Raw genomic sequence first — 23723 nt, 5'->3', positions numbered from 1 at the left:
TATGTCTTATCTCTTTTAATTCCCACATGCATTCATTCAATAAGGTGTTATTGGGCTATGTACCAGGCACAGCAGGATTTAGAATCTATATACACGACTAGATTGAAGACTCCTGGATTATAGAGGAGTCTGCAAGGGATTTTGGTTATCTTCTCTAATCGATCTTCTTTTGTTTTGCCCAGACATCTGATTCTCTGCCAGCATAAAGGCAGCTGCCCAAGACTTGTCACCAGCCAACAGGATGGAGGAAGTCAATGGTGAAAAAAAATGTGGGTAGATTCTTACAAACTCACCCTCATCAGCTGAAAGAAGAAAGGACTCAAAGCTTGTAATCAAAGCCTGGGACACATGAGCAGGTAAGAGAGGGGAATCCCTTCTACCAGTGGGTGGTTCTCCAAGAGAATTGCCCACCTGACAACCAAAAATAATGTGGTGCTCCATCCATACAGACCCAGTCACGGTTGTCACCCCAGTGACTTCTAATAGCTCAGAGCAGAGATCCTCACTGATCAGGTGATCATGCGTGTGAGGGTGGGCGAGGATGACAGGATGGGGCCAGCAAGGCTTTCCGAAAGCTTTTGTAGTTTGTATGGACGCATTCTGATTCACGCTGTGTCCGGGTGGAAGTTCTACACATATCACAGATGGAGAGAAAACCTTGGCAGATCTAGTGGCAACCCGGGTTGGATGGTTGGAGAAAGCATCTTCCCTGTATGTGCAGGGTATCAGGCACCTTTATGCTGGGGGTGGAGAAGAAGGGACCCAGGACCCTCCAGCAACTCCCCACCAGGTCTGGGGAAGAATGAGAATGTAGTTACCTCCTTTGTAGAACTCTCCCTCACGTGCAATCTGTCACCAAGCTTAATTAATTTCACTGTCTTTTTCTTTCTTTCTTCTCCCCTCCCCCTCCCCCTCCTCCCCCTTCTTCGTCTTCTTTTTACCATTATAAAAAAATTTTATTAGTAATCATCAAATACAGTGTTCAGATTTCCCTGGTTCTCTCAAAATCTTTTCTAAAATTAATGAATTACTTAATTTATTTTTGGCTGCGTGGGGTCTTCGTTGCTGCGCGCGGTCTTTTCTCTAGTTGCGGCAAGCAGGGGCTACTCCTCGTTGCAGTGCGCAGACTTCTCATTGCAGTGGCTTCTCCTGTTGCAAAGCATGGGCTCTAGAGTGCAGGCTCAGTAGTTGTGGCGCATGGGCTTAGCTGCTCCACAGCATGTGGGATCTTCCTGGACAGGGCTCGAACCCGTGTCCCCTGCATTGGCAGGTGGATTCTTAACCACTGCACCACCAGGGAAGCCCTCATAAAATCTTATACAGTTGATTGGTTTGAATCAAGATCTCGTTACCTCAATAAAAAATAAACCAAAAAAAAAGGAGACATAAGAGTTACCTCAACCAATTACAACACATAGGCCTCACTTGGATCTTGATTCCATTTTTTTAACCCATCCCCATCCCCTTCCCTTGGCATCTTTCCCAGCTACTACAAGCCCCTTAAAGGCAGAGATGGTGTATCATTGTACACCCAGGACCTAACGCACAGTGCCAGGCACATCGTCCTCAATCCCAAGGGTTTATGGAATGACTCACGCCCTAACCTGGAGATTGAGGACGTTCAACAGCAGGGAATGCTGCCTAACTGCTTCCAGAAGACATACAAAAGAGAAGGAGGGAGGTGGGTATGATCATTCCCTGTGTCTAAAAATCTGACATGACTAATTGATTTATAATGTCAAAGTCACCAGAAACGGTGGGTGGATGGAAATGATTTGCAGAGGGGAGGAAAAGCACAGATAGGCAATCTTTCAGATTATTGAAGGAGATGAGGAATGGGGAGCTCGGGGTAGCATTAAATGGGGGGTAGGTGCACAGTTAGCACTGTCTCCAAGGGCTGCCTGTCCAGCTGGGTTGGTCGACAGAGGAGGCAGGGCCACCTGGAAGCTCACAGAGGGTGGTGCCTGGGCCGCTCAGAGCTTCGTGGCCGCGGGAGTCTGATCGGGTTTTGAATGTGAACTCTGTCCCTAGCCCATTGTCTGACTTTGGACATGTCACTCTCCAACCCCAGTTTCACATCTCTAAAATAGGGACAATGATATCTACCTCAGAGGGTTGTGGTAAGGACCAAAAAGGTCACAAGTGAAAGCATCCAGTGGTTTCTGGCACATTCGCTCAATGTAAGTTTCCTATTCTTATCTCACTGACTGGCTTGTGCCGTGCACTCTGATCTTCTGAACCTCAATTTCTTCACCTGCAAAAATGGAATATGTGAGAGAGCCTGGCACATAGCTGAAGCTCAATAAAGGTTTATTTTTAACTTTTTATGACGTTTATTTTGAAACAATTTTAAAGTTGCAAAAAGTACTAGAGTGTTCCCCTATACCGCACACCCAAGCTTCCTCTAATGTTAACATCGTGCCTAATCATATCAATAGTACAATGATCCAAACCAGGAAATTAACACCTCACAACTCAACGCCATTAACTAAACTCCAGAAATTATTCGTTTCCCCAAGAAGGCCTTTTCTGTTCCAGGTTCCAAATCAGGATCCAGAGTTGTTGTATCCTTTAGTTTTCTGTGACTCGTGACAGTTTCTCAGTCTTTTTTTTGTCTTTCATGACCTTGACACTTTGGATGGGTACTGGTAAATAACTTGGAAAAACACTTCTCAATTTGGGTTCATCTGATGTTTTCTCATGATTAGATGGAGGTTATGCACTTTTTGCAGAAAAACCATGGCAAAGACACTGTGTTACTTTTTGGTTTTCTTTTTTCTTTATTGTGGTAAAATACACAACATAAAATTTACCATTTGAACCATTTTAAAGTGTATAGTTCAGTGGCATTCAGTACTTTCACAGTGTTGTGTGACCACCACCATCTAGTTGGGGAACATTTCCATCACCCGCCAAAGAAGCCCCTCACCCACTAGCACTCCCTCCTCATTCCCATCACCCCCACTCCCTGGCAATCACTAATTTGCTTTCTGTCTCTATGTCTTTGCCTATTCTGGACATTTCATATATATGGAATCATACAATATGCAGTCTTTCCTGACTGGCTTTTTTCACTTAGCATCATGTTTTCAAGGTTCACCTGGGTTGCAACATGAATCAGCATGCCACTCCTTTTTATGGCTGAATAGTATTCCATGATATAGACAAGCCACATTTTATTGATACTTTATTTTCTAATTCAACAGTGAAACCTGGCGAGGCAAGGAGGGCGCAGATCCCCATGACTGGCAGGAGGTACTGTGAAGTGTGTGGAGGAGAAGGGTCAGGACTGGTGCCCTGGGGAGCAGAGGACTGTACTTCACGTTGCAGACAATGCTCGAGAGGCCACTGTCACACTGCCGCGGGAGTAGCAGACTCCTTTGAAAACTTCATTTGTGGAAAGGGAAAAACAGTTATTCAGGAGGAGGGGGAGACGACCCAAGGATGGGAAGGGAAACTCTCCCTGGGGCTGGAGGAGTTGCTTCTCAGTGTCACCAGCTTTCTAGGGCCAACCACGGCGCCCTGGAGGCCCGCCAGGCTGGGCCAGCAGAGGCTGGGGCTTGGATTGCACTGCGGTGGTCGCCCCAAACACGCTCAGGGAGGGCCTAGGGCCCCGGGTGACACTTGCTCATTGCTTATGAAGAAAGGGGACCCTCCCTTTAGGCACATGCAATAGTTGCAAACTTCCATTTATAAACAAGGTGTGCCGAGCAGAAGGGCAAACATTTTCATGTCCCAAACGTCACACCCCAGTTGCTCCTTAACTAGCAGATGCCCTTAGGTTCCCCGGAGCGGGTCTGAGGAGTGTCGAGCCGCGGGGAACGGTGATCTCTCAACGTGCCCGCAGCTCCCCAGCCCCGCAGTCCCGCAGCACCCCGCCCCCGCCCCCGCTAGTGCTTGCAGCCCGCGGCCTGGACGCAGCGCGGCCTCGGGCGGAGGGCGGCGCCTCAGCGCGCGGCCCGCCCCCGTCCCGCAGCCCGGCTGTCCTGGCGCGCGCACTGTGCGCGTACCCGGGCCTGGCGGCGACGTGCGCGGGCCGCGCGTGCGCGCTGTTGTGGGGCGAGGGGCTGCGCGGGCGCGAGTCTGTCAGTGACAGCGGGAGGGGGAGAGGGAGGGGGCTGGAGATGGTGGCGGCGGCGGCGGCTCTTCCGACATGAGGCAGTAGCATCGCGGGGCTCGGCTGCGGCTGCGGCCGCGGCGGCATCTCTAGCTCGGGAGGCCGCCCCAGGCGTGGGCGGGCGGGCGTCCCGGGAGCGGGCTCTGCGGCAGCGCCGCGCACGGGCCGCCGGCTGAGGGGCCCGCGCCCGCCGCGCCCTGCGCTCGGCGCCCCGCGGCTCCGGGGCGCGGGGTTGGCCCCGGAGGCCGGGAGGGGCGGCGCGGCCGGGTCAGGCCCCGCTAGACGAGCCGCGCCAACGGGGGTGGCCGCAGCGCCGCGGGATCCGCAAACTTGCGCCGGGCCTCGCAGCCCGCCCGCCGCCCGCGGAGCAGCCGAGCGCGAGGGCGCCGGGCGCGGGGCGGGGGCGGGGGTCCGGCCGTCGGCCTTGAAGCGGCCGAGGCGCCGCTCTGTGCGCAGCATGAGGGGCCCGCGGCCGCCGCCGGGAGAGCTGTGTTTGCCAGAGCGGCCCGCGGCGTGAGAGGGCTCGGCTGGACTTTCCCTCCGGAGCCGGCGGCGGAGCAGGCGAGTGCGCGCGTAGGAAACGCACCGCGGGCTCGGGCGGCGCTGGACGGGTGCGGGGGCAGCCCCCGCTCGGACCCCCGGGTGTTCTAGGTCCGGCCCCGGTGGCTGCGGTTGGCCTCGAGGGGGGACGGTGGAGTGGCGCTCAGACATTACCCGGTTGTTGTGAGCAGACGGTGCCTTTCCCAGCAGACCGCCGGGGCACCCACTTAGGAAACCGGTAGAGCTCGTGGCCTTCAGGTGTGCGTACCTGCAGGAACAGATCCCAGTGTAACTCTGGTTGTCTCGCTGACAGGTCCCGGTGACCCCGGCCGGGAGGCTTCCGAGCGCTCGGCAACATGGCTTCCCCGCCCCACCAGCAGCTGCTGCAGCACCACAGCACCGAGGTGAGTTGTGACTCCAGCGGAGACAGCAACAGCGTGAGGGTCAAAATCAACCCCAAGCAGCTGTCCTCCAACAGCCACCCAAAACACTGCAAGTACAGCATCTCCTCCAGCTGTAGCAGCTCCGGGGACTCAGGGGGTGTCCCCCGGAGAATGGGCGCCGGAGGCCGCCTGCGCAGGAAAAAGAAGCTGCCTCAGCTGTTCGAGAGGGCCTCCAGCCGGTGGTGGGACCCCAAATTCGACTCCATGAACCTGGAGGAGGCTTGCATGGAGCGCTGCTTCCCGCAGACCCAGCGCCGCTTCCGGTATGCGCTCTTCTACATTGGCTTCGCCTGCCTTCTCTGGAGCATCTATTTTGGGGTCCACATGAGATCCAAACTGACTGTCATGGTAGCCCCTGCTCTGTGCTTCCTCGTGGTGTGTGTGGGCTTTTTTCTGTTTACCTTCACCAAGCTGTACGCCCGGCATTACGTGTGGACCTCGCTGGTCCTCACCCTCCTGGTGTTCGCCCTGACCCTGGCTGCCCAGTTTCAGGTTTTGACACCCCTCTCAGGACGAGTTGACAGCTTCAATCATACTCGGGCAGCCAGGCCCACAGAAACTTGCTTATCTCAAGTGGGGAACTTTTCCATGTGCATTGAAGTGCTCTTTTTGCTCTACACCGTCATGCACTTACCTTTGTACTTGAGCTTGATTTTGGGAGTGGCCTATTCTGTTCTTTTTGAGACCTTTGGCTATCATTTCCAAGACAAAGCCTGCTTCCCCTCACCTGGAGCAGAGGGCCTGCACTGGGAGCTGCTGAGCCGAGCCCTGCTCCACGTCTGCATTCATGCCATTGGGATCCACCTGTTCATCATGTCCCAGGTGAGATCCAGGAGCACCTTCCTTAAGGTGGGCCAGTCAATTATGCATGGAAAGGATCTGGAAGTGGAAAAAGCCCTGAAAGAGAGGATGATTCATTCTGTGATGCCAAGAATCATAGCTGATGACTTGATGAAGCAGGGGGACGAGGAGAGCGAGAATTCTGTCAAAAGGCACGCCACCTCCAGCCCCAAGAACAGGAAGAAAAAGTCTTCCATACAGAAAGCCCCTATTGCCTTCCGCCCGTTTAAAATGCAGCAGATCGAAGAAGTCAGTATTTTATTCGCAGATATCGTGGGCTTCACCAAGATGAGTGCCAATAAGTCCGCCCATGCCCTGGTGGGGCTCCTCAACGATCTGTTCGGCCGCTTCGACCGGTTGTGCGAGGAGACCAAGTGTGAGAAAATCAGCACCCTGGGAGACTGCTACTATTGTGTGGCCGGATGTCCCGAGCCTCGGGCCGACCATGCCTACTGCTGCATCGAAATGGGCTTGGGCATGATAAGGGCTATCGAGCAGTTCTGCCAAGAGAAGAAAGAGATGGTGAACATGCGCGTCGGGGTTCACACGGGGACTGTCTTGTGCGGCATCTTGGGCATGAGGAGGTTTAAATTCGACGTGTGGTCCAATGACGTGAACTTGGCCAATCTCATGGAGCAGCTGGGAGTGGCTGGCAAGGTTCACATTTCCGAGGCCACCGCAAAATACCTAGATGACCGGTACGAAATGGAAGATGGGAAGGTTACTGAACGCCTCGGCCAGAACGTTGTTGCTGACCAGTTGAAAGGTATGTGTATTTCTTTGCCTCGTCATCTCCCTGCCCAATCCCATTTGTGTTGGAAAAACAAAACAGTCCCTTTCCACTGTCAGCATCTGGAGGCAGATCAGTTGTTCTCGGACACCTTGTCATGGGGGCATCTCAGGACCAGTGGGACTTTTCCCCCAGTGAGTGAGGTATCACAGATCTGTTCACACCCTGACAGTGCTGACATAGATGACACCATTTTTTGAAGGAAGGAGAACTTTGACAATATGTATCCTGCCAGTCGGCTGTTAATGTTTCTGAGATTCTGGGGCAGGTCTGATGAGTGTAAGGGGATCGGAGCCCTTCAGTGGTCAAAACTTTGAAGCACCATAAAAAATTGCCTTTGTGATCCATTTGGTCGCCCTGAAGCCCCATTAAAACGTTTCTCTATGCCTTTTTCCAAAAAATGTGAAGAATAAAACTTTTCTCCTCTCTGGGCCTCACTTTGCTGGGATAAGGAAGTCGGCTCAGCCCTGCAAGACCCTTGAGAATTAGATGAAATTATGTACCCCTAAGTGCACACTGCCTTTTGCCTAGATCTCTTTTTAAAAAATGTTTGCATTTTTAGCTTTCATTTATTTAACAATGCTTTCTTATCATGGTATTTGTCTTACCTTATAGACTGCAGCATTTTAGAATATTGAACTTCTCAAACCACCAGGTGATTTGAAAGTTTAGACCCCCTCCCCCAACCCCTCAGATGTGTCCCTGTCTTAAGCTCCTTACTGCTATTCTTTATGTTTTCACTGAGCTGCTTCTTTTATTTTATTTTTCTTATTTTCACTTAGGGCAAAAATCTTTGAGGTCTGGGAAATGATGTATAAGTAAGTGGGATCAAAAGTAAGAATTCTAAGTAACTAACATCCTCTCCCCTCCTTTTTAAAAATTGTCCTTATATTTTACTAAAGTCTTCTGGATTGAGAGGAACATCTATTTTGGAAGTATGTAGAGAAAATAACATTAATTTTTAAAAGGCAACATTTGTAAAGCTGTATTGTGTTTTGTGGTGCCCCCACGTTGCATAATTACACAGTGAAAAGCCCCAGGGAATGGAATCCTCAGAAGGAGAAGTAACAGCTTAAATCAGAGACAGGAGAAGTAATAGTGTAAATCAGCGCTGGTAAGTGGTTGAGTTTGAGGGCCTGGGTAGATTGTCAGCCTTGACACAGTCCCGTGTGCTCAGTTGATATTTTCTTTCTCTGCTTGTGATCGGGAGTTCCATGTCATTTACTTATCTGTTATCTGGCGAGGGTGCTTTATTCTTATTCTAATTTTTCTTTATTCTGTTAATTTTGCCAGCAGTTGAAGAATTTGTGGGTAGAGTAGAAATATATTTTCACCTCATAATTCTCTCTTCCTTGAGAGCTTGCAAGGCTACATTGATGAGGTCAGAAGCTACACTTTGTAGCTCGCTTAAGAGATTCTGCCGTGACAAGTGTCTTCCTCTGCAGGAGGGTGTCTCTTGCTCTGGAGTCTGGAGGTGCCAGTGGAGTGGGGTGCGGATGTAATCCCTGCTTGACATTTTGGCACCTTTGGGATCTGAGTGTCTCAGGCTCTGTCCTCAGGGGTTGTGGGACAGATTTCAAAGAATGGAGCAGCGCTGTACTACATTAGATTAAGTATGACAATGATAGCAGTTTTGCAAGTGGTGCTTTGAATAGTGTATTACTTGAATTTCAAAAATAAAAACAGATGTAATCATTAAGTATGTCTGGAAATTGCCAGGTCTTTGATTCTTTGGCAATACCCATTTTTGTTAATTTATGTGTAATTTTATTTTCAACTTACAGATCAAAGGTCTCAAAGACACTGACCAAAAAAAAAAAAGAAAAGCCAGAATGAGTTTGTTGATTTTTAAGAAAAACTCACATAGTGTAAATTTCGTAAATTAACTTTTTCTTTAAATTTGTGTACCCTGTATATTTATAAGGAAAAGTTTTAGCACTGGATGGGAGATGGGGAAGGATAGAAGGCTTAGCTTAACCAGTGATTTTTTTGTATGATATTCTCTCCTTTTACAGTTTCCCTGAGACCATGATTTTTGCTTTATTCAGCATATTTTGAAAACCTCTGGACGGGACCCCAGTAATAGAGGATGTCTACACAACTTCCTGACCTTTTTTGAAACTGCACAGTTCAATTTTCCTGACATTGTACAAATCTGCTCAGTTGAGATGATAGCATAGTTTGTAGAAGACCCTTTTCATACAGAGGACTAAGGTTATATACATAAGATTCCTTTTAGCCCATCTTTGGGTTTGTGGCAGATATTTTTCTCTACGCAGTGTTGGCATCAGCTTTTCTGATGTTGGGGTTAAAAATAACCAGTAGAGGATTCTGTAGAAATGAATATCCATTGAATAAAGTGGGGATTCCAGCACGAGCCTGGCAGTGTGAAAGGAAGCTGCCGCTCTGTAATTTGTCTGAACAGGCTTTGTGGGAAGTGGACTTTCATCATTTCTGCGTATTCATTCACCCCGAGAGCATCTCTGTTGTGCTCTCACGGCACCTGGCCCCGTAGACGCACAGGTGGAGTCGTGATGGTTTGTGACCTGGGGGAGCTCGAGGGTATAAACATCGTCGAGTCCAGAGATGGGAATGCAGTAGAGAGGTGCATGCACCTGGTGGGTCTTGAGGTCGAGCAGTGGCTTTCCAGGTGGATAAAAGAAGGACATTCGGTGCAGTGGAGGAAGCGTGGGCAAAGGCTTGGGGTTACGTTTCTTGGTGGACTGGGCAGTTTAAGTAGTTCATCAGGACAAGGAAGACTGCAATTACCCGGGAAGGAGTTTGAATTCCATCCTGTAGGTAATGGGGAGCCACTGATGGGCTTTGAGCAGGAAGCTTAGGTGATCTGATTTGCAATTTGAGAAAGTTTACTCTTTCAGTTCTAGGGAATGTGGGTTGGTGATTAGTGAGCTGTTTCAGTAAATCCCAGGCAGAGGCAATAGTCACCTGGACCAAGGTAACAACAGTGGTGGTGGAGATGAGGGGATAGATGTGAGCAGTAGTAAGATCAGCTGGATTGGACTTATAGCCGTATTTAAACAGATGACAGGGGCAGGCGAGGGGCTTGATTCTTTGAACCGGAAATGGCTTTTCAAGTTTCTGGAATTGATGTGGGGACAGTTTGACATCAGGCATGGGTGAGAGGCCTTTGAAGTTTCTGTGGTGTGAATGGAAAATGCAGGATCAAGTTGTAGACTATGAAATAGGCCAGGAGCCCCTGGCTTGTCCATTCATTCATTCAACAGATAATTTATTTTGTTTTGGGCACATTTCTAGGTGCTGGGGATACAGCAGTGAACAAAACACCAAAATTTCTGCCCTCGTGGTGATTCTGTTCTAATAGGATGATCAGACAATAAACAAGTAAAAGATAAAGTTTGTGTGTGAAATTTTAGAGAGGGTGCCCAGTCACTTAGAGAGAAGGCTGAAAGAATTTTCAGCACAGGACTAGGATTTTGGAAATGATCCGGAAAGTGAGGGGCAATTATTATTAAAGATTAGGAAGAAATAGTCTGATTTGAGTGATGAGAAGAAGGGTCCTTTCACACTATTTGGGACATACCACCGGGCCCATGAGGGTACTGGCTGTTCCGTTCTGTCTTGGGCCACAAGCAAAAAGGTGAGGAGTGTTGTCTAGAACTGTTAGTTTTTCCTTTCATAGGTAGAGAGTCACAAAGAAAGTGAAACTGTCAGAAAATAGTCATCTTTTCTCTTAAATACTAGGAAGATAAAACGAAGGTGCACAGTCATTCCAAATCGACACCAACACTCATGCATTTGTAGAAGGGAATGCCGGGGCTATTGCATTGTTAGGTGCAGAAACAAAACAAGACTTTCCCCCCAAACCAAGCTTTTAGCTCGGCGAAAGGTCTGTTGATGTGCATTGGTAGAGATGGTTACCCACTGGCCACCTCAGTGACCGAGCCCTTCACCATGTGCTGATGGGTGGCACTTGGAAGAGTCACTGTCTAGCCTCTGTCTGGGGCCACTCCTCAAACTGACAGTGGACAGACGCACTTGGCGCTTCAGCTTTTGCCAGCAGCTGTCCCAAACTGGATGTCTGGGCTCCCTGGTTTCCTGCCAGCTACAGCTAGGAGCCCTGGCTACACACTAGTTTGGGGTGCAGTTTGCTTGCTCAAATGCACCCCTGGCTTCAAGCGGTAGCTTGGATAGTTTGTAACCCTTGCCACGGTAGTGCTCGCTCACAGCTGACCGCTTGGTGTCCGCTCTTAAGTCATGTTGAAGAGAAACTCCCTGCTCACCTGCGTCCTTGCGCGGTCTCTCTTGTGCACGTCGAAACAGCCTCTCGAGTAGCAAGGGGCAGAGATAAGATGAAGCAGAAAATTTGGCTTGACATCTGGGATCGGAGACGACAAACAGCTGTGGAGTCCGTGCTCAGGCAGCCCCAGATGACCGTTTATTCAGGCTCCTTCAGACCAAATTATGTGGCTTCCAGAGGAGCACACAGCTGTTAATTCTTTTTTTTTAAGTATTTATTTATTTATTTATTTATGGATGGATGGCTGTGCGCGGGCTTTCTCTTAGTTGCGGTGAGCGGGGGTTACTCTTCGTTGCGGTGCGCGCTTCTCGTTGTGGTGGCTTCTCTTGTTGTGGAGCACGGGCTCCAGGTGCGCGGGCTTCAGTAGTTGTGGCTCAGGGGCTCTAGAGTGCAGGCTCAGTAGTGTGGTGCACGGGCTTAGTGCGCCCGTGGTCCGCAGCATGTGGGATCTTCCCGGACCTGGGCTCGAACCCGTGTCGCCTGCATTGGCAGGTGGATTCTTAACCACTGCGCCACCAGGGAGGTACCCACCCCCCACCCCAGCTGTTAATTCTGAGGACCAGCTTTTGAGTAGAATTAGCCTTTGGCAAAGAAAGTTAAGGGTATGGTTCGCTGAATTTCAGGTGGAATGAAGGGAGGAGGGTAATCTTTTCAGGTAGACTAACTAAGAAGGAAAAATTAAAAAGAAGCAAATAGAATAAGTAAAGAAATTTCGGGGTTCTCATCTACTAGCCAGCCTTCAAATAATAATTGTGTTTCTACCTACTGGTCAGTGTCGCCTATGTACTTTGCTGTGGAATAATAATCTTGAAAAGAAGAACACAGTGAATTTTCTGTCGTGTGTGCACATGCGCTTAAATTTTTGTCTCTCTGTTGATTGGTGACTTAATTGGTATTTCTGTTTGGATTTCGATATTGTGAGAGTATAGTCATTCCACATACACACATAATAAATATTTACCATGTTAGCCATTTTTAAGCCTGTCAGCTGGATTTTCTTAACTGTTTTGGCCTTCAGTCTGTTGCATTATGTTGAAGAATGTGTGGAAAATCTGGCTCTCAGAGATATATAATTGGAAAGTGGAGGAGCATTTTGATAGCTGTTTTAGACAGTTGTGGATGTTTTTCTTTGATATTGTACCAACATCCAAGAAGTGGTAGTTTCTTAAGGGTTAGTTGCAATATGGAATCTGAAATCCTACTAATCAGTTTTTTCGTCTGCTATCAAAACCCCGTTGGATTTTTAAACGAACCTTTCCCCAGGTGTGATTTTCTAACGTCATGCATTGGTCATTTGCAAAATTATGGTTTCTTGAGTTATGCAGGTCTTCCAAATGTTGACATAAGCGAAGTCTTTAAATATAGGGACGATGTCAGCTTCACAGTGGCAGATAAAAGCTTTCCAAAATTCTGGTTTTTACTTGAAAGTTTGAGTTTCATCCTTGGCAACAAATACTCTCAGTTGTTTTCCTTGAAGCAACAGACTCATTTCATTCATTTTTCAGGAACAGTCTGCCAGATACTCAAGTCTGAGTGACCATAGTCTGTCTGTGGGTCAAGTATAAATGGTGTTCCATCAAAAAAGCAGCTAGTTCAGCTTGCAGCCCAAACAGGTGTACAGATGCTTTTGGTGACAACCCATCACGTCAGTGCTCTGGGCGGTGCTGTTCCCATGTCATCCCACAGAACATTAAAGAGACACGCACTCAAGATTTAACACAATTATTCGATTTTACTGCTTCATCAGAGGACATTCTTAAGTGCAAATGACCGTTTTTTTCCTTCTGCAAGTGTGTGGTGGGACAGAGCTCACTGATGACTAGCACAGTTTAGTGCCACCACCCAGTTTAGTCAGGCATCAGCAGTCTTAACCACCTTTGCTTTTGTACCATCAAGGCCAGTGTCAACACTGAGAAAGGCAAATAATGTCTTAGTGTTATTATGAAAATAGTTTTGATCTCACAGATGCCCTGTAGAAGTCTTAGGGACCCATGGGGGTCTGCACACCGCACTTTCAGAACTGCTTCCCTAAATGGTAAGATAGGAAGAGTGAGGGTTTTGTACCTACTCCCCAAACACATTCTCATGTAGATGGAACAGTTCACACTGGAATTAGGATAGACGTGTGACATTTATTGTGGAAGTAGCAAGTGACTTCAGTTCATACATTTCCTTTTTCTCAAAAAAATCCTTAGTGATTCTGCCAGATCTCTGCTGCTGGTGTTGAGGGGTCAGGATGAAGACTGTCAACTTGGTTTTTTGATTTATTTTTGAAGGGCTCCCCCTTTGGCAGAATAGTATAGCGGTCCTGTGCGTGGGTTTTGGTTTCCCATACATTTGGATTCATTTCTCATTTCTGAACTGTGGAACCTTGGGCAAGCTAGGAATGATAGCGCCTCTGTCAGAGGCCTATTGGGAGACTCAAACGAGATGATTATTCAAGTAAAGCACTTATTAGCATAGTGACTTGATTGCAACCGGAGTTAAATAAATAATAACCAACTCTTCTGCCTGGGGAGTCACGTTTTGTACTGCACTCAAGGGTGTTCTTTTTTCCGGCACTCTGTTTGGTGCACATCTTGCGTAACTGGGTACTGAAACCCAGAACACACCAGGGACTGTGATTGTGTCAGTTTCTCGAATGAAAAAGGGCAAGTGTCCAAAATACAGAACACCAATAACTTGCCCTAGTTAAACTGTAGCTGCCAGGTTTGGCAGCTTCTTTACTGAAAAACTCTAGGGAGTTTAGGCAGTATTGTTCTTGGGCTGCTTCTGGTCCCCAGAGCTTAGAGGTACTTAAGATGATATGACCCTTGATAGTTGAGAAATTATGGGAAAATCTTTAGCTTTGGGACTCTGGAGATATTGGACGAGGTTTACACCAGAGTAGTTAGTTATTCAGCTCTACTGTATTCTGCTGTAAACTCATTTATTTATTAAGTATCAAGTGAGTTTCTACTATTTGTGAGGCCTGGACTAGGTTCTGGAGATAGAGCTCCGTGCCCTCTTAGACCCTACAGCCTAGAAGGGAAAGTAGACGTTAATCAAATAATCACCTAAACAAATATGCTGTATACAAAAAGGGCTGGAGATAGGGAGACTTATCATCTCCATTTTATAGGTGAGGGAACTGAAGCACAGAGAGGTTAAGTAACTTGCAATGGTCACACAGCTAGAAGAAGCTACTAAGTGGTGGAGCCAGTATTTAATCCCAAAGGACTGTATGAGAAAACATTGGTCCCCGCTTCATAGAATTGTTTTAAGGATTAAAAGAGGAAATAATATTAAGTACTTAGAAAAGTACTCGGCACATAGTAACTCTCCGTAGAGATTAGATTCACTAACTAGCGTTACTGAAAGTGGGGACAGTTTTCTTAGCAGCAGCAACAACAGAAAAAAAACTATACCTTTCTTCGCTCAGCTCTTTCCTGTTCAGTGTTTTTAGGCACGTTGTTATCTCAGCCATTGTGAAATCTTAGGATCTTGGGGACTGTGTATGTTGAGAAGTTTGTGTTCTATTTGCTTGATTCTTTCCCGTTATCCACCAGTTTTCAGGCTGAGTTGGTTTCTTAACATCTTGTGAAGGTGACCAGTGGCTTTTTTTCAAGAATCAATGTAAACTCTTGGATTTTAGCTTCTTTGGTGTATTTCACTCCATTACAGATATCATTTTTTCTTTTTTTTGATGCTCAGACTGTGCTATCTTGGGCCCTGAGAACCCTTTCCAGTTGGTCCCTGAATCCTTTTCATACAAACTGGCAGTGTTTGTACTCATCGAGTAACATTTTTATGGAGTAGAGAAATTATAGGCATTAAAATCTCATTAATTCTGTTTGTCTGGTATGTTTGTTTAGCGAGACTGAGGTAAGGTTTACCCTCTTCTTTTTTGAAAAGAAAATTAACAGTATATGCATGTTTATATGAAGAAAGAGCACTGCTGAACAAATGGTTTGTGCTTTTTCAAGCTCGTCAGAAGCTTTAATTTACATTCTTACAATTGACAATTATAGAGCAATGCAGCATATCTGTCTCCGGTATCTTCCCACTAATGCCTGTTGAGGGACAGGTGCCTGTGAATGTTGGTAAATAAGGATAAAGAACAATAAAATGAAAGAAACCCTAGACCAAAATGTAGATCACTTGTTTGCAGACTGAAGTGTGCGCCCAGCCCGTCGAGCCCCATCCCCCAGGGCAGCTGTGAAGGGTTCCAGGAGGCCCAGCTTCAGGAATCCCCTTCACAGGAACCTTGTTCTGAATAGTAATTCCTGGAATGACTGCCCTGCCACTCTCCTTTCTGTCTTGTATAATGTGCATTTGACTTATTTTGTTTCTGATCTGTCTCCACCCCCCTGGAATGTGTCTTGAGAGCAGGAATGTTTGCACATTTTATTTACTGCTGTATTCCTAGTGCCAGAAACATAGCTGGCATATAGCAGATGCTCAATATTTGTGACATGAATGAATGAATGAAGAATAACCACAGCCCAGACATTTACATGGAACAAACCAGAAGGGAGAGGGAAGGCAACAACTGGTTTTCCAGGAATAGTTGAGTGGTTAATTAAATAGAGGCTACCGGTAGGATCATTAAAGAACTTAGGGAAGGAGAGAGGACAGTGCCCGGGAGTGTGAAATGGGCCCATGGGTGTGGGAGAGTGGGCAGTCCGGGGCTCCCGGGTCCTGCGCGGGGGAAGGCCGCTGGGCAGGAACTCAGAGGATTGAAAACCCAAGTGTTTATTTAAGGTTCAGGAAATATGGGGTTGAATGGCTTAGTTTAGGCAATCATTTTTAAGCTTTTTAAAACAGAGATTTCAAGAAGTATATTTATCTTTAATAATACTGTAGCTCCTTACAATTCCTATTTGATTATAATTTATGCACATGGAAAGCCAGCATACCCTTTTTTCGGCAAAGCTCCAGCATAATCTTTGTGCATGATTTCCAGGATTTTTATGTAATGCTATTAAATTCTGTTCAGTTTTTTTTTCCTCCCAAAGAAAAATGTGCTACTGAAAGCAGCTTTTGGATCATTTATATTTATGTTTGAATTGTATGGGAAATATTAACTTTGTTTTTTTACCACGTAGTTTGTAGAGAGGAAGAAAACCCACATGCAGGTGATTTATATTCTTGTTTATGGATATCAACATACAATATCCCATTAAGACTTTGACATTTTAAGTGGAAGAGACTATCGCGCATTGATTTAGTTCTGCCCTATTAAGTGTTAACGTCTCAAGTGTGGATTATACTGCATTCTGTAACTTCATAAATGAGTTCTTTTCCCCATAGAGAAATGCTTCTTGTGGTCATTAATGTTAATTTTTGTTTTGTGAATGAGCTGTCTAAAACCAGGGAAGGGTGATGTTCTGAAAGAATAGTACTTTTTTTTATAGAATTATTGTTTGAAAAAATAAATTTGTTCAGTAGATTAGCTTTTCATCTTAAGATGTTTTCTCCACTAACTAGTTAAACACTTTCGGGAAAATAATTTAATCTCTCTGTCTCAGTTTCTTCCTGTTTGTAAAACGTAAAGTTTGAACTAGATGCGCTTTAAATCCCCCACCCTTCTCTAAGAATAGCTGAGCTTCTGTGACTGGAACATAGTACGCGTTATTCATATGAAAAACTGGTTTCTTCTTCATTCATTTGTTTAAACTGTGAACCCTTACTTAGATAAATTTAGCATATGGAAACTCAGATTTACCTAACCGCTAAATTGCAGGGCATGGTGAAATTCTTAATGTTCTAAAGGATTCTTTACTTCCTTTAAATATAAGTAAATAAGATTGAGTTATAGAAGTATAATTTACACATTTTTAAAATCACATTTGTTATATAAAGCCAGGGTATCATTAGAGGAACCCCATTTTATTTTGAAAGTTTGAGAACTACTTTTGAAATGGCTTGGAGAAAATGTGAAGTGATTAAATTTAAAAAATGTGCTTCAGTTTCTGTTTGAACATTACTTTGGAGAGAGATTGGAAGGTTAGTTGCCAGTAAGATGAATTTCACTTGTGTTGGCAAGTTTTTCACTGGCAGGACAGAGCAAATACTGGATTAATAATGCTCTTACCGATCATTCCGTTAATAAAAGACTCACTTGCTCCTGATGGTGAGTTCCTGGATCTGCTGACTGTATAGTTAGTATGCCAGGGTCCTATGTATTTACTGTGTAGTTAGTGTGACTTTAGTAGCCCCCAAATTAATACACCTGGAAAGTGTCTAGCTTAGGCCTCTTAATTAGAAATTAGAGGTCACCAAATGATAAAAGGAAACCCTTGGATTTAATTATAAAGGATTTATAAAAGAAATTGAATGGTTTTTTTATCCTTTCTTACAAATAGCGAAGCATAGCAAAGCAGCTCATGGAAAGTAATAAAACATTTTCTGTGATTTGCATGGCTGGTGAAACAAAATGAAAAGGAAAAACACTCTACTTTGTTCTGAAAGACAGCGTTGACTCTGGGTACATATGTCATCTGACCTGAGAGAGAATTTCACCTCAACAAAGGCCCAACTTGTGAAACTGTAGCTTCCCTTAGAGAAACTGTTATTCACAGCCCGTTGGAGTCATATGTTTTCTACCAGCTAAGGCGACTGACTCAGTGTGTCAGTAATTGCAGGAGGTTAAAAACTTTTGGAACACCATGCAAACAAAACATTTCAAAGGATTTTTCTGGTCTCTAACACACATTTCATAGTGACTTTCTCAGCTGGAATAACTTAATTAACTCTGTGTTCTTTCTGGCTCCTGAAAGAAATTGTGATTTATGAACACTTTCAGAGCTGATGATTCTAAGATAACAACTTTGTCCCTTTGCCATTTGAAGTTCAAATGCAAATGTTTGCTTTCATAGCTCTAGTCATGATGTTACTTTATTTAGTAGCTATTAAATTTCCAATTCCATATACTCCCCTGGAGGTGTTCCAGTTTGCACTAAGGTTTCTGTTTCTTTCAACAACATTGCTTATGGTGTGTGGAACTTTCCTGAACAAGGAATATGAACAAGGTTCTTAGAGTGGCTGATTTTAAGCTTTTCTTTTTTAAATAACAGCTCTTTTTTGACATATAATTCACATACTGTACCATTTATTAAAGTATGCAATTCAGTGATTTTTAGTATATTCACAGATGTGTGCACATCACCGTAATCAATCTTAGAACATTTTTATCACCCCCAAATGAACCTCTGTACCCATTAGCACTGACTTCCCATTTCCACCTAAACCTCCCAGCCCCTGGCAACCACTAATCTACTTTCTGTCTCTGTGGATTTGCCTATTCTGGATGTTTCATACACATGAAATCATGCAATATGCAGCCTTTTGTGTCTGATTTCTTTCACTGAGCATATTGTTTTCAAGGTTACCTGTGTTGTAGCCTGTATCAGTACTTCATCCCTTTATTTGGTTGCATAATATTCCATTGTGTGGATAGATCACATTTTGTTTATCCATTCATCAGTTGATGGAAAAGTGATTCTTTTTTTGAAATCAACAGTCAAACTGAAAATAAATTGAAATGATAAAAATATCTTTTATTATTTAATAATATAACTTGACTAAAATATGGCTATTTCATTTTCACTAGTGTTTAGAAGTTTTCCTGAGAGACATGATTAAATGAGATTTAATACTGAATTGTAGTTTCACATAATCAGTTTAGTTTTTTTTTTAACAGCTGTTCTCTTTTCTAAGCTTGATCCATGTTGATTAAATATTAAATTCCCTGATCCCCTTCCTTTCTCCCAGCCAGTTCCCGAATAGACAGCTTTGGGAGTAGCATGTGGTTGACTTTGAAACCAGCCTCATTTGATATGTTGTTAGATATAAATATCAAATATAGTATTAATAAGTCTTTCTGGATTTGTCAAGTTTTCTGAAGAGCTCAGGATTTTCCCCTTTAGTCAATCATACGTTTTCCTGGTTAAGCAGTTTAAACATTTGGTTTTGTGTTTCTGAAATGTATAAAACACTTTTTACCTTCATAAAAATGAAATATGCCAAATAAAATTTAATTTTCTTGTTGACTCAGTTATTTTTATTGCTTGTTATTTGGCTTTTATTGATATAGCAATTTGACTATAAAAATAGGACTTTTTGCTTTATTTTAAATAAACCAAGATTATTGTTTTTCCAGTTCTTATGTTTTTAAATACTTTTTCTGCTTGCTGTCTTGCTATCAGCTTATGTAGCTATCAGTGTATGCTTTCCTGTAACAGGTTTGCTCCTGGTTTTCACTTTACTCCGTAAAAAAACCCCCAAATAACCAAGCTCATTAACCTTGCAGATATAGTTTCATTAAGGAGACGAAGAGTTCCGTCTTTGTGCAAGTTTTTGGTTGTCAGCTATATTCTGAATAAGTTGCTAGGTACTGAGTTCAGATGAGTAAGATGTTATGACAGTTATTTTTAGTATATTTTTAAGGGGGAGGAGAAAGGGAAATTTGAATCAAATCTGTGTCTTAGTAAATGTAGCATGTTTTCCACAAGACTGAAGTAGGTTTCTTTTGCGTGTGTGGAGATAGAACATGGGAATTATAGATTCTATAACTAATAATGAATTAATTAGAATTCATTAACAGTTCATTCCATAACTCGTTGTATTATAATGCTAAAACGTGAATGTTAAATTTGGGAAGTGTTGATTGTTGTTGAAATTTACCAGAATTTTGGGAAAGTACTTTGCAGACTTTCCCAAGAACGATCTGGTAAGAATAGCTGATTGTATAGGAAGTGTGTGTGTTGGGCATCCTCTAATACACTGCCAAGGAAGGAGAGGACTTGTTTCTTCCTCTTTGGTTTAAGCTGAAGGTGTGCATGGGTTTGCAGCCCCCAAATTTAGTCGTCCAGCCTTTAGTATGGTGCTAGTCTGTGGTTGCTGTTTGTTTTAGGAAGGTCTGTTCTTCCTGAAGGGCCTGGCCAGGTGCCAGGCGCCCAGTGCAGGCCCAGGCGACTCCGAAGTTACCTGATCTGTGCTCGCTCCTCACGCTGCAGGTTACATTCCTGTGTCTGCCAAGCCTATGGAGGCTTCGGCCTTCTGGTTTAGTAAGGCTGTTCTCTGAGGTTAAAAATTAAGGTAGATTTAATTCTTAAGAGGATGGGTTGTCAATGTCTTAATTGTCCAGGTAGTCAACATGTTAATAAACGCCATGTGTGCATCAGTTTTCTCTTTAGGAAAGCGTGTCACCTAACCTGAGGGGTTCTGGTTCTGATCAAATGGGATGGGGCACGTAAGAGCGCCTGGTGCGTGGTAGGTGTTTAGCAGATGTTGGTTTTCACCCTGCCCCTCCCCCCAGCCTTTTTCATAAGTGTTGAAACCTATGCAGTGGATGGTACCCCCCCTCCCCAGCAGCTGTGAGGAAGCGGGGGTGGGGGGGGCACAGCGGGAGTGGGAGCTCTAGTGTCAGACCCCCACCACCGAGAGTCAAGGAGGGAGTCAGATGCAGGCTTCCCTCCTATCCAGACAACTCACCTTTCGTCTTTGGTGCTCACCTGCCCTTTGCATGTGCTTCTCCCCCTGCCGTGAGCTCCAGGCACAGCGGGATCGGGATGGGGATTGCGGTAAGGGAGACTGTAAAACCAGATACATGAGAAGCTGGACACAGTGTTTCACAGCAATGGGGCTGTGCAGAAAAATAGAGCAGGGTGAGGACGTAGTCACTGCTATTCGTGATCTTGTGTCTGGTGGGTGGAAGGTGCATTCATCTCTCTGAAGAGATGTTAATAAATGTTATGGCTGATTTAAGACTGTGAACGCAGCACTTGAATTCCCGCTTCCCCCCTTTTACAGATAAAGAAAAATGTATTTTCATGTGTCAGGTGCCCAGTTCATACTTCTCTACGGGGCATCCTGAGCTGCTCGCCCAGCGTCTGGGATCAGGGGTAGACATTTCTTAATGATAGTCTTTCTAAGACTGTCATGAAAAATCCTTGGGTAGGGATTTAGGATTGATCTGAACCTGACTGGCTCCCAGTCTAAACTACAGACCTGGTGATGCTGCCCTAATTGCTTTTATAAACTGATGCTGGGCTTCTCGTACCACATGGAGAACTTTTTAAGGGCTTTGTTCTGCCACCCACCTCCTTGCTGTAATCCGACACTTTCCTGATGTTCTGTTCACTTTTAAAAAAATTGACATGAAATTCACATTACATAAAATTAACCATTTTAAAGTTACCAATTCATTGGCATTTAGTACATTCACAGTGTTGTACAACCTCTAATTCCAGCACATTTTCATGGCCCCAGATGAAAACCCCATATCCTTTAAGCAGTCTCTCCCCATTCCTCCCTCTTCCCAGCATCTGACTATCACTAATCTACTTTCCGTCTCCAGGCATTTGCCTGCGCTGGATATTTCGTGTGAATGGATCATATGGGACCTTTTGTGTCTGGCTTCTTTCACTTAGCATAATATTTTCAAGGTTCATCCGTGTTGTAGCATGTATTGGAACTTCATTTCTTTTTATGGCTGAATAATACTTCATTGTATGGATGGACCACATTTTGTTTATCCATTCATCTGCTCATGGGTATCTAAGCTATTTCTACCTTTTGACTATTGTGAATAGTGCTGTTGTGAACCTCCTTTTTTTTTTTTGAGTACATGTTTTCAGTTCTTTTGGGTATATGCCTAGGAGTGGAATTGCTGGGTCATGGAGTAACTCTGTGTTTAACTTTTGGACAAACCTCTGCCACTTTTTAAAATGAGAAACTTGTAAGAAGGACCCTGTTGTTAGTCACATCTGGCAATCAGATGTTTCAGCAAATGTCCTCTGAGTTGAGAGCCAAGCTGATAATAGGTAGCTATGAATGATGTATCCTGATTGAAATAATGACTTTGTTCCCTGTAAGTTGGAGTGGTATTGCGATTAGGAAAAGAACTATCATGTAGATGTAACATGTTTAGAGACCTTTTCTTTTTGATAAACATATGGCTTTTGGCTGTCCCCTCTGGGCTGGCATTGGATTTGGCAACTTTGGAATTGTATGTTAGATAAACAGTTGTTATCTAGGGCAAGCTTTAAAAAAGTGCTATTTAAATATTGACCAAAAAAAAAAAAAAAAAAAAGCCCTGAACAGCTCTAGGAACTTTCTTGTTCAAATGAATCCAAACTGTCTAAATACAGTGTGGTAAAATTAGGCTTCCCCTCTGGTTTCCGTGGGGCGAGTGAGCCAGGGGCCTCCCGTGCCATCCGGACACTCTCCACTTGTTAACTGTCCTTCGAGCATGGGGATGTGGGATACTACCCACGGCTAGCAGTGTTCCCACAGTGCGACCTTAATATAGAACGTTCTTCTAAAACAACATTGGCTACCGAAAGCGCTCAGCTCCCAAACAAGGTCATTGGTTCATAGTTCATTTTTATTTGTTTTTATGTAGTTAAAACAAGAAAGAGTATGTGAACATGTCAGCGATATTAAGTGTCGGTACTGTTCAGGGTAGAAGAGGAGAAAAGTGGGTTTCTAATCAGAAAACCACCCTTCCTCCTTTGGGGCAAAGGAAGAGGCAGGGTCCCTCTGTGGCCACGAAGGTGATGGTGGAGGCCGTGTGCTGAGAAGATAGGGTGGGTGGGATGCTCCAGTGCCACCTCAGCCCCCACTCTGGGGAGTGGTGTTGCCCCCCCCCCCCCAAGGTGTGTTTATTGGCTCCCCTGAGAAGTTGCCCTTGTGCGCAGCTTGGAACGCTCTGTAGGGCGGCTGGGTTACGATGCCCACGAGTGGATGAGCCCACACTGTGAGGCAGCCCTCGGGCCCACGGGGTTGCAGCAGATGTCGTTTGCCTTCTGCTAGGATATTCTTCGAGCCTGTGGGTGGGGAGGTAAAACTGCAGGTAAGTGGGGGCACCTCCTCCAGGGCACAGAGGGAGCGTGTAGCCTGTGTCAGGATCCCGCCAGGGAGGAACAGTCCTTGAAAGCGCCTGTTACTCTGCTGCTGGGCTACATTTTTCTTTTTCTTTTTTTAAGCCACATTTGTTCACATTCATTCATTAAACAAAGTTTTTGAGGACCTAGTAGGGATTGAGGGTATGAGGACGAATAAACCGTGGTCCTTGTCTCAAAACTCCCCCAGACTACACCCATCGTGCTGGCGGGGTGTGAGGTGGAGCCCCCTGCCGGGGCGGGAGCAGCCTGGTGGCTCCTCAGAAGGTCAAACACAGCGTTACCATGTGACCCAGCAGTCCACTCCAGGTGTGCACCCAGAAAACCGGAAAACGTTATTTGTCGTAACAGCCACAAGGTGGAAACAATCCAGATGTCCATCCAGTGCTGAACAGATAAACAAAATGTGGTCTGTCGTTAGATGGAATACTGTTCAGCCATAAAAAGGAATGAAGCACTGACACACGCTACCATGTGGATGAAGCTCCCAAACATCCTGCTCAGTGAAAGAAGCCAGACACAAAAGGCTGCATATTAAAGGATTTCAAGTGTCCAGAACAGGCAAATCCATAGAAACAGAAAATAAATTAGTGGTTGCCTCAGGCTGGGGGAATTGAAGGGAAAAGGAGGGTGACTGCTTATGGGTATGGGGTTTCTTTTTGAGGCAGTGAAAATGTTTTGAAATTGATTGTGGTGATGGTTGTATAACTCTGTGAATATACTAAATATCACTGAATTGTATACTATAAATGGATGAATTGTACGGTATGTGAATTGTATCTCAAAAAAGCTGTTATAGAAAACACAGAAACCTCGCAGACTAACA

The 23723-nt window shown here is 45.0% G+C and overlaps 1 protein-coding gene across 2 annotated transcripts in view; it reads left to right on the top strand.

Moving 5' to 3' along the window:
* Positions 1-4153: 4153 nt before the first annotated feature.
* ADCY9 (adenylate cyclase 9) overlaps positions 4154-23723 on the top strand; it is a 121947-nt gene continuing 102377 nt past the window's right edge. Inside the window, exons 1-2 of one of the 2 annotated variants that reach the window (XM_082362071.1) lie at positions 4154-4678; positions 4971-6706. In XM_082362071.1, coding sequence (XP_082218197.1) covers positions 5014-6706 — 1693 coding nt within the window. In that variant the 5' untranslated portion in view covers positions 4154-4678; positions 4971-5013. The remainder of the gene's footprint in view (positions 4679-4970; positions 6707-23723) is intronic. The other variant, XM_082362070.1, reaches the window with a different exon arrangement.

The sequence above is a fragment of the Balaenoptera borealis genome (genome assembly GCF_965194805.1).
Source record: "Balaenoptera borealis genome assembly, chromosome: 16".
Lineage (NCBI taxonomy): Eukaryota > Metazoa > Chordata > Mammalia > Artiodactyla > Balaenopteridae > Balaenoptera > Balaenoptera borealis.
The sequence above is the reverse complement of the archived record's forward strand: the minus strand, read 5'-3'. Positions and strand labels throughout refer to the sequence as shown.